This window comes from Ursus americanus, chromosome 22 (genome assembly GCF_024610735.1).
Source record: "Ursus americanus isolate L20-20 chromosome 22, mUrsAme1.1.p, whole genome shotgun sequence".
Classification (NCBI taxonomy): domain Eukaryota; kingdom Metazoa; phylum Chordata; class Mammalia; order Carnivora; family Ursidae; genus Ursus; species Ursus americanus.
Window position 1 is genome coordinate 37,376,064 of NC_142148.1, and position 13,139 is coordinate 37,389,202.

General features: G+C 40.1%; 1 protein-coding gene across 2 annotated transcripts in view; it reads right to left on the reverse strand.

Annotated features, from left to right (window-relative positions):
- Positions 1–601: 601 nt before the first annotated feature.
- The window catches only part of TASP1 (taspase 1), a 253,304-nt gene continuing 240,766 nt past the window's right edge, over positions 602–13,139 (reverse strand). For both annotated transcript variants that reach the window (XM_045809190.2, XM_045809201.2), the window contains one exon: positions 602–1,593. In XM_045809190.2, coding sequence (XP_045665146.1) covers positions 1,501–1,593 — 93 coding nt within the window. In that variant the 3' untranslated portion in view covers positions 602–1,500. The remainder of the gene's footprint in view (positions 1,594–13,139) is intronic.

Genomic DNA, 13,139 nt, shown 5'->3' on the forward strand with positions numbered 1-13,139 from the left:
TCATTCATATTTACACCCACTCCATTTTGGTTGTCTTTCCTTTATAATTTGGCCATACATCGATGTCAAGTGTATAATTTCATCTGGGGCTTTATCAGTTACCGCCCAGAGCCATGATTATATGGTGCAGGGAACTTCCTCTCCCTGAGCGAGTCTATCTTTAGTATCTTCTTGATAGCCACTTCTTACACATAAAATCAAAAGAAAAGTCTTGGTTTCCTTATGTGGCTCCAGAATCACTAAATATAACATTTAGAAGCAATTTATCAACTGAAACTCTTGGGTTTTCAACTGCCACTACAATTTTCCAAAGCAAAGTGTTCTTATTCCTTCCCTTTGTTATTTTTTTTATCAACCTGCAATAAAAAATTTAGGGATCTTGATACTGACCATTCAATCATGAACAAAGTTCAACTTTCATCTTGTTAGTATCCAGCCTAACTGCACAAAGACTGGTTTCGAACTATCAGAATCATAGCGAAAAAGAAAAAGGTATGGTTTCTGGAAGAAGGAACTTCTTACAAACAAAATAAAAAATGGCTCTCCAATCTAGGATTCAAAAGATAATTTATTAGTCTGAGAAGAGGAGTCACACACTATACCCAGTAATATGCTTCTTTTATTTTTGTGCCTTTATCTTAAAAATATATTTAAACAAGAAACAAAGATAATATTGAATTTTCCCATAAATTTTGCTTTCTTATTTACAGTGTTACATTGTAAATAACATTCCATTATACACAAATTAAGGACTGTGCATTCCTGTATGTTCTCTTTACATATTCTCTCATAATGTAGTACATACAGCTCGAAGATATGCAGTATTTAAGCTTAGAAAAGCTTGAGGAAGGAAGTACAAGCTTTATCAATATGACTATTATTTAAAAAGGTTCTGACCTTAATTCTCTGCTAGACTGTTTCACTGAAACCATTCTTTGTTAAAGAAAAATGCCCCATGTGAGGGATGAGAATAACAGTTTAAGTTACCACAGGATCCACTTAAACTGGTTAACAAACACTGTATCACTTAGTACTGTTACTAAATGGGGCACTACCACCGTCACATCACCGACACAAGGAGACCGACGTTTTAGCTCAGACACGTTACACCGACGACAGCTGGGACCTCGGCATGAAATCAAAAATGTTTCCTTTGCGATTTCAGGTTTTCCTTGTAAACAGTAAAGCACGCTTTTGGTAAAGGTGATTTAATCATTCCCGGTCTTAGGTTACACAAGGAGTTTGTATTTCATCGAGGGAGAAGCAAGCGCACGCACTGCACACACACGCACACACACGCGCACACTCGGTCCCGCTCACCCGCCGAAGACCCGCATGTCACTAAGCGCTCACCCCAGCAGCACTAGTGTCGTGAGCGGTGCACGAGGCTGCAAGAGGACTTATAAAATGGCGAAGATAAAACATCCAACTTCAGTTAAAAACCCCGCAAAGCTCAGGCTCTGAAATGCCTCTCGGACGCTTCGTGCTCAGCCTGAAGGGTCAGTTCGCCGGGCTCTCCAGGCGGCAAACCCCACCTTCAATTGCCACGGACTGTCCGGCCACTGCACCGGGAGGGAGTCTTGAGATGTGAGTCTGCAGAGAGGGAGACAGGAGAGCGTTAGACGTGCCAGCTGTGTCCTCGCGTAAGTGACAGGGGTGGAGGAAATAGCAGAAAGACCCAGCCTCTCTGTGCTTCTCAGGATCTACAGACCACGACGGCGGTGACCTGTAAGTGCAGAGAGATCCTGTTCGGTCAAGTCTCGCAGGGGACGTTTACTCAGCATCCACTCCATGCTAAGTGCAGCACTAGCCACGGCAATTACAGAATGAACAAGAGAGCACAGAACTGACAACTGAGTCATATTCAGAACAGTGATTGATGGTTTCAAGGCCAACTTTATCGAGCATATTCTAGTTGTCTGAAAACTAATAATTTATATACATTTTGTCTTCCAAAGCAACTGAGAATACCTGATTCACGTTTACATTTTATTCCCTAAGGGATCTGAATAGCTTGCAAAAATTCAGATAATTCAACAAACTAGAAAGTAAGTGAGGCCAATGAGACTGAAAGAAAAATAGGAGCTTACAAAATAAGGTCAAGACAGGCATGAGATTAACACACAAAATCTTGCCTGAGTTCTGTCCCCATGCTGAGGTGGCCTGCAGCCCCGTCTCTCAGCTTCCTCATTCCACGACCAGAGAGGTGGTTCATGTGTGCCCAGGATCACAATAAATCAATTGCTCAGAAGGGAACCACTGTTCCTGGTACAAGGCCTGGGAACTATTCCTCTTACGGGGCTTCATACACAGTAGGCACCATGTTTAGTGGGCGAGCGAAGACACCCAGTTGTACAACAAGGAGTTTTCTATGGCCGAGTGTTAACTTTACTCAGAGGACGCTGGCCCTGATGGAAGATAGTAAAAGCTGTTCCATAAGGGGTCAGGACGACGTCAGCCAGGAATTCCTTTTTTTGATGATCTGGCTTAATCCAGGGATAGATAAACGTCGGGAGCTTCTAAGAAGAACAGAAGGCCTGCATATCCCTTAGGTAATCCTCTCTGATTCTGCTACTCTAAACAAGTTTTTCCTAAGAACTGAACAGAAGTGAGTTCTAGTGCCAGGTGAGGCTGTTAGATGCAGTTAGCAAAGTGGCCAAGCCTAGAGTGGGAATGATGTCCTCTCATGCAACCAAATATGAAACAAGCCTATGTTTTATTTATTTTTTATTTTTTATAATAATTTTTTATTATGTTACGTTAGTCACCATACAGTACATCCCTACTTTTTGATGTAATGTTCCATGATTCATTACTTGTGTATAACACCCAGTGCTCTATGCAATACGTGCCCTCCTTACTACCCATCACCAGCCTAACCCAATCCCCCACCCCCCTCCCCTCTGAAGCCCTCAGTTTGTTTCCCAGAGTCCATAGTCTCTCATGTTTTAGATGGAATGACAGCTGAGCTAACTGATTTGTAGTTTGAGGGTAGACCGCATTCTTGAATCTCACAGCGCAAGTCCCATTAGATTAGCTGACATAAGTTAACAATTTGGGAAGTTCTGGAGGAAAGTAAGCGTTCTCTGGGCACTAAGTTTTTCTGTGTGCAAGGCAGGAAGCAACCTGTAACCTACAAGGGTGAGGTCTGTTGCCTCAGGTGGAGAGCTGGGTAAGGCAGTCTCTGCGGTATCTCCCGGGATACAAGTATCAGTGAGTTCACTCACTAGGTTCATGTTTCTGGGAACCATGTCCCAGAATCTGGGCTCATTATTACATCTGAGGGCCAAACTTGGATCTCACCATATGGTTATATTGTACCTGAGGAGTCCACAGCAGGGAAGTTTGTGGCTCTTTTGTTTCTTGTGATGCCTCATTTAACCTAGCAGGAGTTAGAACAGGGGGCATTGTTTAATTCTGCTACCCAGCAGTCTTCGTTACATCAGGCACAAAAATCTCAATTCTTACAATTCTCAGGGCTCAATATTGATGGAGCCATTTCTATTCTTCCAGGAATTCCTTAACATGAGGTGAAAGAGAATTATCCCCCCAGGTATCATTCATCATTTTTTTTAAGGTTCTTCTAAACAAACAAACAAACAAACAAACAAACAAACAAACAAACAAAATCCTTGAAAGAGAAGCCTCTTGGTCAATTTCATCCCTAATCTCACCCCCTCCAGTCATGATCATAGTCATGTGGCTATGACAGGGATCAAGAATGAGGCAGAACGTGGGTGGAAAACAGTATGGGGGTTCCTCAAAGAATTAAACCTAAAATTACCATACGATCCAACAATTCCACTCATGGATATATATCCCCAAACATGTAAAGGCAGGGACACAATAGCCAAAATGTGGAAACAACCCAAAAGTTCATCAACAAAATGTGACATACAGGATATACATGCAATGGAATAGTATTCAGCCCTAAAAAGGAAGGAAACTCTGACACATGCTACGACATGGATGAACTTTGAAGACATTATGCTAAGTGAAATAAGCCAGATACAAAAGAATAAATATTGTAGTATTCCACCTAAATGAGATATCTATTAGTCAAGTTCATAGAGACAGGAAATAGGGACTTCTACTCTTTCAGAGATTTTTTTGGTTGCCAGGGGTTCGGGGAGGGGAAATGGGTAGTCACTGTTTAGTGGGTACAAATTTTCAGTTTGAGAAGATGAAAAAGTTCTGGAGATGGGTGGTGGTGATGGTTACACGACAACATGAATGTACTAAATGCCACTCAACTGTTCGTTCAAAAATGTTAAAGTGGTAAATTTTGTTATGTATATTCTACCATAATAATAATAATGAAAAAAAGAATAAAGCAGAAATGAAAATTTCCGACCTGGTCAAGAATAATACTCCATAGGACAGCATTAAGAAAAGAGGCTAGCTAGGAATGAATCTACAGTGCAGACCCCCGTAGAAGAAACATAAATACCGTCAGGTTCTGTTCACAAATAGGTTGGAGTTCTCCAATCAGGTCTGTTAAAATATCTGTCCCCTATGAGAGAAGCTCACAGGAAAATCTGTCTTCGTGTTTCCCAGAGATTCAGGGAGAGTCCAGTGGAACCTCTTGGCAGGCCTGGTGGTCCAGGCATCAGAGAATAAATTAATGTTTAAAGATCAAAGAGTGAACATATGTCCAAGCAGATGGCCTGCAACTTGACCAGGGGGATGCTGGTCTTAAAGCAACTGATTTCCTGCGACCGAGGAAAAGACCAGAGCTAGAAGGAAGAAATTCTTGCCCTACGGACCACGGGACTTGATAGCAATCCCTTGAGATTTACAAAAACACAGATGGCCAATTCAAACTTATCTTTGACCCTCCCCCCACCAGGTTTATGACAGAAGAACATCTAAATAAACCGAGCTAAACTACAAAGCATCAAGGAGAGTTAGGAAGGAAAAGAAAAAGGATTGGAAAAGATTACGGCGGTCTTGGGATATCTGTTAACAGTACATGGATGAAATACTTCGAAAGCACATTGAGATTTGTATAAATTTTGCTGTTTACATAAGACAAAATGCTCAACTAGACAAACTAGTTAAGATTAACTTCTCAGGATTACCCCTTCCCCAAATCACCATCTAGTCAAGAGGGATTTTGCGATTACAAAACACATTGGTGTGATCTTGGTGTTGAGAGCAATAAAATCTATCCAGACGACAGTACTTCCCCAGTTTCATCCATCGACATGATCTTCTGACTCATCAGAAAATAGGGGCCCTTGGTCTGAAAACATTTGAGCCAGGATGTATCTGCAGCTTTCTGTGGAAATTTCAATGGAGCATCAAATCACATTATAAACAGTGGGAGCTGCTTAAGACAGTGTTTTATATGAGTATTCATCTTGAAAAGTTCTTTTAGAGATGTGGGTTTGAATTCCTCTTGTGGCTAAAAAGAGACCATTTTCTACAATGAACTTAATGTCAGCAGTGAAAAGTGCAATAAAGTATTTTACATTGTCTAAGGACTGTGTAGACTCCCGGGTACCCTACGGGCATTAAGAACTTAACAAGGGGTCTTTAAAACCATTTAAATACCAGTGTACTTTTACGAAAATTTAGAACTAATGATAAATAGCACATAAAAATCGTACATGAAAAAGCTGCAGATGAGTTCATTTTGGGTTGTTTTCCTCCATTTCCTGTAGCATGCCCCACTCATATACCTCTCTAACCATGATTCCATGTCTTGAATGTCCTTTTCTGGTTCTTTCTCAAGTAAAGACTTCCTTGATTGGATCCGCAACTGACTCTAGAAGCTCTTCTTCTAGCTCTTGTGGCACCCATCTCAGCATTTCTTGTCCTGTTACGTAACTGTCTTGGTCTGCTTTGAATGTTTAGCCTCTGTAGGTGAAAGTCAGTTGGAGGCAGCAGCGGGTCTTACACACGCCTCTGTATTCCTTGCACACATCAAAGTGCTTGACCCAGAAGGCACACTCTGGAAATGTTCACTGACTGAAGTGACTAAAATACACCTTCAAGGGGCTAATCTTATGAATGCACAAAGACTCTCAAGTGTTTTAACTAGTATGACCAACCAGTTTGATTAAAAAGAAATCAAACTAGTTTGTCACAGATTCTTTTAAATCGATTTTTTAAAAAGTATAGACTGACTAAACTTTTCCATTTTCCAAGTGATTGTATTGTTAGAACAGAGATGGAGCTTTAGATTTCTCAGATGCTAACAGCTTCACGCCAGTGGAACCCACTGGCCTTACACTTACAATTCTCTGCTTTCTTGCTAATTCCCTGACTGACACACAAAGATCCTTGAGGTTAACACTCCTTGAAGAATTACCCACTTATAAATTAAACTAATTCAAAGCCAATATTCTTAGGCCTATATCTTGTTATAAAATCAAATACATTGTATAACAGCAAATTTAGCCTAAGATTTCAAAATGAGAAAGTTAAAGAAAAATATCATAGGAATTATATAATTCCTTGACGTCCTAATCACAATCTAAGTAGTAGCTGAGACTTCCTATCATTCATATTCATGTCTTTAAATCTCTTAAGACCACCTTAGTGACTGTTCTTTTGTGGTTTCTAAGAAAATTCGAAGCACACGATTTAATTTTAAAAGTCTCAAAGCCTTTATTTAGTGGTTATATTTTAATCCATCTTTCCACTCTTAGGAGAATTGTTGAGATCTGCCACAAGAGTCAAGGGAAGAGTCTCTTAAACAAGTTATTATCCTCCTTTGGTGGGGTCAGGAAAATAAAATCTGGACAGACACAGTCCAAAAAAAGCTCTTGGAAATATTTTATTCATTGGTTTCGTAATTCCGAGGGTTTGGTTTTCTGTTTTTTAAAAATAGAGCTTGAAGCAAGATAGTACTGTCAAAGCAATACAAGCATTTACAAATAGAACAAATGACACTGAGAAAACATTCCATACACAGAGACTTTAAGAAATAGTATTTCAAAACACATAGGAGGTGTTTTCATACCCCAGAAGCTTAAAAAGTACATGTAATATATAACATGTCATGTCCAATCCTAAAGTTAATCTACAGAGGCAGTTTATCATGATGGCTATGTGCATGGGGTACAGAATCAGAGCATCTTGGGTGCTGGGCCATTGCTTCTTCCTGGACACACTGAAGGACTACGTTTCTCAGCTTCCTTTCAGTTAGGTGTGGCTACATGACTGAATTAGGCCAGTGGACTAGAATGCTATGTGCCACTACCAGGCCTGGCAGAAAATCTTCTTATGTACCGTTCTCCATGCTCTTTCTCTGATGACCTTGAGGCCCACGTGCTGTAAGAAGCCTGAGACTCTGGTTCGTAACTTGGAGGACAGCCTGCTGCTAATCAATCCCCAATCTGGATTTTATGGGAAGAAGAAACACACTTCTTATTGTGTTTGAGCAACAATACATTTTGGAGTACCCTTCTTAGAGCAGCTGGTGCTATCTTAACCAGTAGTGGTTCAATACAGGCCTCTGCACTTTCTATCTGTGTAACCTCTGCTGGCTACGTAACTTTCCAGGGCCCCATCTCTACAATGAATATAATAATAGCATTTACGATCAGGTTGATAGGGACTACATGAGATATTGCATGCAATGAAAACATGTGTCAATAAATGTAAGATTATCATTATTCAAACAAACACGTAGCCATAGACTAAAACATCATACACCACAATCTCTACTGTAGATTATTGGATATCCTAGAATTGGAGAGTTCTATTTTAAAAGTTTGAAGTCTTCAAAAAAATAGAATGAGGTATTTTAAAGAAAAATTAACTGTACGCTAAAAGGTAAGTTTCAAGAAAATGGACATTTTTAGGTCACTATGTTTGATGGTGCTATTTTGATGCTACAGATAAAATAATTAACAATTGCTGAGTATTTAGTAACTGCTAACGGTTTGTATAACTGCTCGTCATATAACTAATCTTCTAAGGCTCAAAAACAGTGAACATATTTGGGTGCTACAGAGAAAACCCAAATGGTAGGATACTGGCAAAATGCCTTCTAAGAACATGTGGCACTGTAGGGAAGACGAGTACAGCCATGTAAAATGATTAGAAAACCATTAACAGAAGTACATAACCATGCACTATAAGGGAGAATACTCCAAAGTGTGTTTTCCAACACCACCAAGCAATTAACTCTATTCTTCCGACACCGATCAGGGGTGCTACAGCTGAACCCAATGCCGACACTATCTACCAGGAGACAGTGTCAGATCCTACAGCTTAAGGGCTCAGTCCCACAAGACTGTTCCTCCTTCCCAATCCGGACACCAATTGCAAGTCCAGATTGGTGGACCTACCCACAATAAATATCAGGTTCCCACGACCTCTCTTCAAGTTTGCTAATTTGCTAATTTGGCTCACAGAACTCAAGAAAACAGTTTACTCAAATTACTGGCTTATTGTAAAAGTATATAATTCCAGAGCAGCCAGGTGGAAGAGGTGGAAATGTTTTTAAATGGACAAGTTGTACAAAAGCATCTTGACTTCTAGCTTCTCTTGAAAAATTTGGCAATCCTTGATTCCTTCACTGGGGTGAAGTAGTAGCTACCTTCTTAAAGAACATTTTTGGCAAGAACTGTCTACAGGTGGGGCTGTGTTCTTCCTGGGGTGTGTGTTCAGAAGGTACCCAGTATCTAGTGATCCTCTTCCTGTGGGTTGATCCACAGCCCAATCCTTCCATAGGAAATTCCCCCATCAACCTTTTGCCCAATGGTTTTAGTGGCCACTGATAATCATTGCTTAGACGGAGTTCCCAAAGGGTGGGTTCCTGTCATTCTCACTACATTAAGAGCTGAAATTCCTCTACGAAGAACTTTCTCTCATCAACTTTTTGATATTCCAAAACAAAGTTTGTATAAGAAAGGAAGGAGAAATGCTTGATTTTTCCACAGCCTTTTCAGGGTGCAAATAATAAATCTCCAAAAGCAGCCAATCATTAACCCCCCCCATCATTTTTTGTGGTGTTAAGAAATCAGTTTTGTTAGAATAAAGATGGTAAGAGATTAAAGAGGGAACACGGTTGGGGGGGGTAGGGATAGAAAGAGAAGGTACAGCATTTTACTTTTTCATTCATACCAGCTAAAGGCCAATTCTTCTCCATTTTATTAAAAGAGAGACAGACAGACAGACAGACTGAAACAAAAGAATTATAAGAGCTACTTCCAAACTGCCAATGCAAAGGAAACTGCATATCTAGCCGGACTGGCTTGCTAACGCTGTTCTGGATGACATCTGTACACTCATCTAAGTCAAATACAGTACCTTAGAGAATGAATTAGCTCCTTCTGGATTGACATAAAATAAGTGTTGCTGTCAGTTAATATGGTAAAGTTTGCTTAAAATCAATTTGACTATTTAGCAGAAAGTTCTTTCATCAAAGAACTGGGTGTTAAGACAGTATATGAGTCTGCTAAGGCTTCCCTAACAAAATACCTCAGGTTGGGTGGCTTAAAAAACATCAGTTTATTTTCTCACAGATCAAGATATCAGTAGGTTTGGTTTTTCTGAGGCCTCTCTCCTTGGCTTACAGGTGGTCTCTTCTCTATCAGTGCATCCCTAATGTCTCTTCCTCTTCTGATAAGGATCCAAGTCCTACTGAATTAGGGCCCCATCCGTATGTTTATTTACCTTAACTTCATTAAAGGCCCTTCCACATATAGTCACATTCAGGATGAAGTCTTCAAGATATGAATTTGGGTGCTGGGGGCAGGAACACAATTCAGTCCATAATAGGACCAGTCCATAACAGATACAGATCTTAAAGTGATACAGAGTAAAATCCAACAATGCCCCATATGTTCTAGTCTCCATTAGTTCTCTGAGCTGAACTCCTCCTGCTCTCCCCACTTTGCTTGGTCCCTTCTCTCTCTCCACTTGCCTCCTTGCTGTTACTCAACCACACAGCACCTCCCAGCTTAAAGGCCGTTATGGGTGCTGTTCTCACTGCCCAGAAGGCTCTTGCACCCAATGTCCCTGTGGCTCACTTGCTCAGTCCTGCCAGATCTGTACTCCAAAGCCGCCTCTTCAGGCCACTGGTCCTGAATCTCACTCCCATCATCCTCTCTGCCTCAAAGTTCCCTGTGTCCTTACTGCTATCTAACCAGCCATTTATTTTGCTCCTTTATCTGATTCATTGCTTGTCTCCCCCACTGGGACATAAACTCCGTGAGGGCAGCGGGTTTATCTGTTTGTTCAATGCTTTTTCCTCAGTTCCTAAATGATAGTCCGGCGTATGGTAGCGGTTCAGTATATTTGGTAAACGAATAAAGGACTTTTTTTTAAAAGGAGGGCTGGGAAACGGAAGAGCACAAACGGCAAATTAGACATTTTATATTTCTTAATTTCATATTTTACAGTTTTTGATTATAGTTTATGTGATAAATTTTGATATTTATGTAAATGAAACAATCTTAAAATAATATTGAAGTTGTGGACCTTAAAAAAGTCTGAAAATAAAAGCCTGCATATTTCCCAAGACTGACACCATATGATCCAACAGATTCTGTTTGTTCATTCACACCAGAATTGCATGTAAGCACACATATCATCCTCTTTTAGAAAGAGATCAGTGCAGACATCAGCTACCTAAATAGTGGTCCAGTGGGGGCTGTGTGCCTTGTGTGTCTCGCATGTTAGGCCACATTAATAAAATTTTGGTGAAGTCAGCATGAGGAGGAATATGGAAAACGCTAGGGCAACCTTGTTTGCATGAGCATTTTCCCTTCCGGAAAGCAGGACTCTAGCCTAGTGAGACATCAGTGCCTTCTGCTCAATCTTACATTATCAGGAGCATTTAAAGAGACAGATATTCTTTTTCCCTACAGAGATATCCTTTCTCCTGTTATTCTGCCTTACTTTGCAAACTGTTGAGTCCTCAGTAATATATTTTTCCATCCACTAACGGTGTCACATGACCTTTCTTAATATACTATGGAATAATGTGGAAATATACTTCATAGAATAAAGACCCATTTAGCTACAGGCTAGGTTTGTCTTCTGTATTCATCACTGTGCTACTCAGGGCATGGAAATTTGGTACTGTGAGGTGGCTCTGTTGGCTGAACATATCTTATGTCCTTACATAAGGCCATTCTTACCTGATGTGCTTTCTTTTACTGGCACAAATGTGATAGACCTTAAATGACCGATTCCAGGGAGAAGGGCAGGGGAAGTGTGTCTGGTTGGCTTTTATTGCTTTGTTTCTATTATGGGCATTTCTCCCCCCTTAATGAGTGAGTCAGGAGACACCACCACCCCCATCCTTTTCCCAGAAGTTCCCTGCCCACTGCTTTCCAGAGCTGTCTTTCAAGGAGATATAACTTGTGAATAAGTATATTCTGAGCATTCTTTGTGTGTGGCATTAAGCCCTGGAATGTAGTTTACTGCTCTAAAAATAGAGTTTGGTCTTCAGACTTCATCCTGAAAGCAGATGTCCTCAAGCAATTGACGGTGTCACATGAACCTGCTTAATACAGTCCAGAATAATGTGTATATTTTATAGACCAAAAACCGATTTACCTACAGGTCATAAGGTCTGGGTGCTCACTTCCTAAGCCTCTACGATAGTGGGCAAGTCAGTGAAGTCTCTGAGTTATAAAATGAGGAATTTAGGTTAGATTATCTCTAGAGTAGTCCCTCAAGCTTTAACATTCTCTGATGCTGACTTCATTTAGCTTGTGTATACATTGTTAATGAATCCAAAAACAAGTGTTTTACTTCTATTCCATCATTGTCTTGCACTAAAAGTAATAAATAGGTCAGAGCAATTTGAAGATGTAATTCCTAAGTTCAACCTAACAAATCAGAAATATCAACGGAATGAGGAATGAATGCCATATGTTAGTCACTTTACTGTATCTTACTCTACCTAGTTTTCCACATTTAAAACAAGGATACCATAAAAGATCCAATGGTGAATGTGGACAAAACGCAAAGACAGCATTATAGTGAATTTCACTGTTAGTACTGAAACAAGGCTACAAAGAAGGAAACTTTCTATTGTTCTCGCATATAAATATCATGTCCGAGGAGACTTAAAATGCTGTCTGATGAGAACAGCATGCTGTTCTGTCTCAAGGCAACTTCTGTTACTTCTTTTACCATGCAGAGGACACCACACTTCACTGGCAATATCGGACAAGACTGCCCTCCTATTTTTAACTTAAAAGCCCTCTGAAGGCATCCACATAAACATGGCAGGTCCCACAGTACCTATTATACCATCACTCACATGAAGAATTATCATGAGTTTTCTATTTTGCTAAAGGTGATAAAAGCTCTCCACTATCTAGCAAATATTTATTCTGCACTTATTATGAGGGAACAGAAGAATGAAACACACGGAGATCTTGCTCTGAAGGCAATTATGTCTTTGTAGGATGCAGAAAGGAGTTCTTTGTGAACCTAGTTCCTTATGACATCTTAATAAAAATACCAAGTCCCTATATTTGCATAATATTTTAATTTCCATAGTGCTTTTGCATCCTCAAAATACTAGGCCAGGTAGAAAGATGTATACTATACCTGTACTTCAGGTGAAAAAAAAAACAAAGCTCAGAATGGTTATGTGGTTTGCTTACGGTCACAGAGGAAGTGGAAAAACTGAGACTTGAATGAAAGCCTGTGGACTCCAAATTTAGGGTTCTCTTTACTCCCACAAAGCCTTACCATGAAGGATTCTAAATCTAGCTCTATTAAGAGACACACCTCTTACTGCAGGAGGCTTATGACTGCATAGTCTCCCAGGGTGAAATAGGGCTTGCTCAGAAAAGGTTGCCAAATTATTGCCACAAATTTTACCAACAAGTTTCAGGATGATTCTGGGATTTAGAGAACTGGGTCTGAGCCTTAACTCTGCTGCTGACAAACCAGACAGTCTTAGAACTGAGAGGTCACCGGCTCTCTGGGCTTCAGCCTCTTTGTCGGTAGAGATGAAAAATTTAATTCAATAATATTCAGGGTTCTTTCTGATTGTAACATTCTATATAGTTTTGTATTAGAAAGGCCCTCTAAATGTTTGAATAAGTATTTAAAAAAAAAATCCACATCCAAATTTTTCCAAAATGTAGGTTACAGATCTTTTTCCTTTAAGAACTAATTAAAATCCCAATTGGTCCTGGGGCTTTGTATCACCT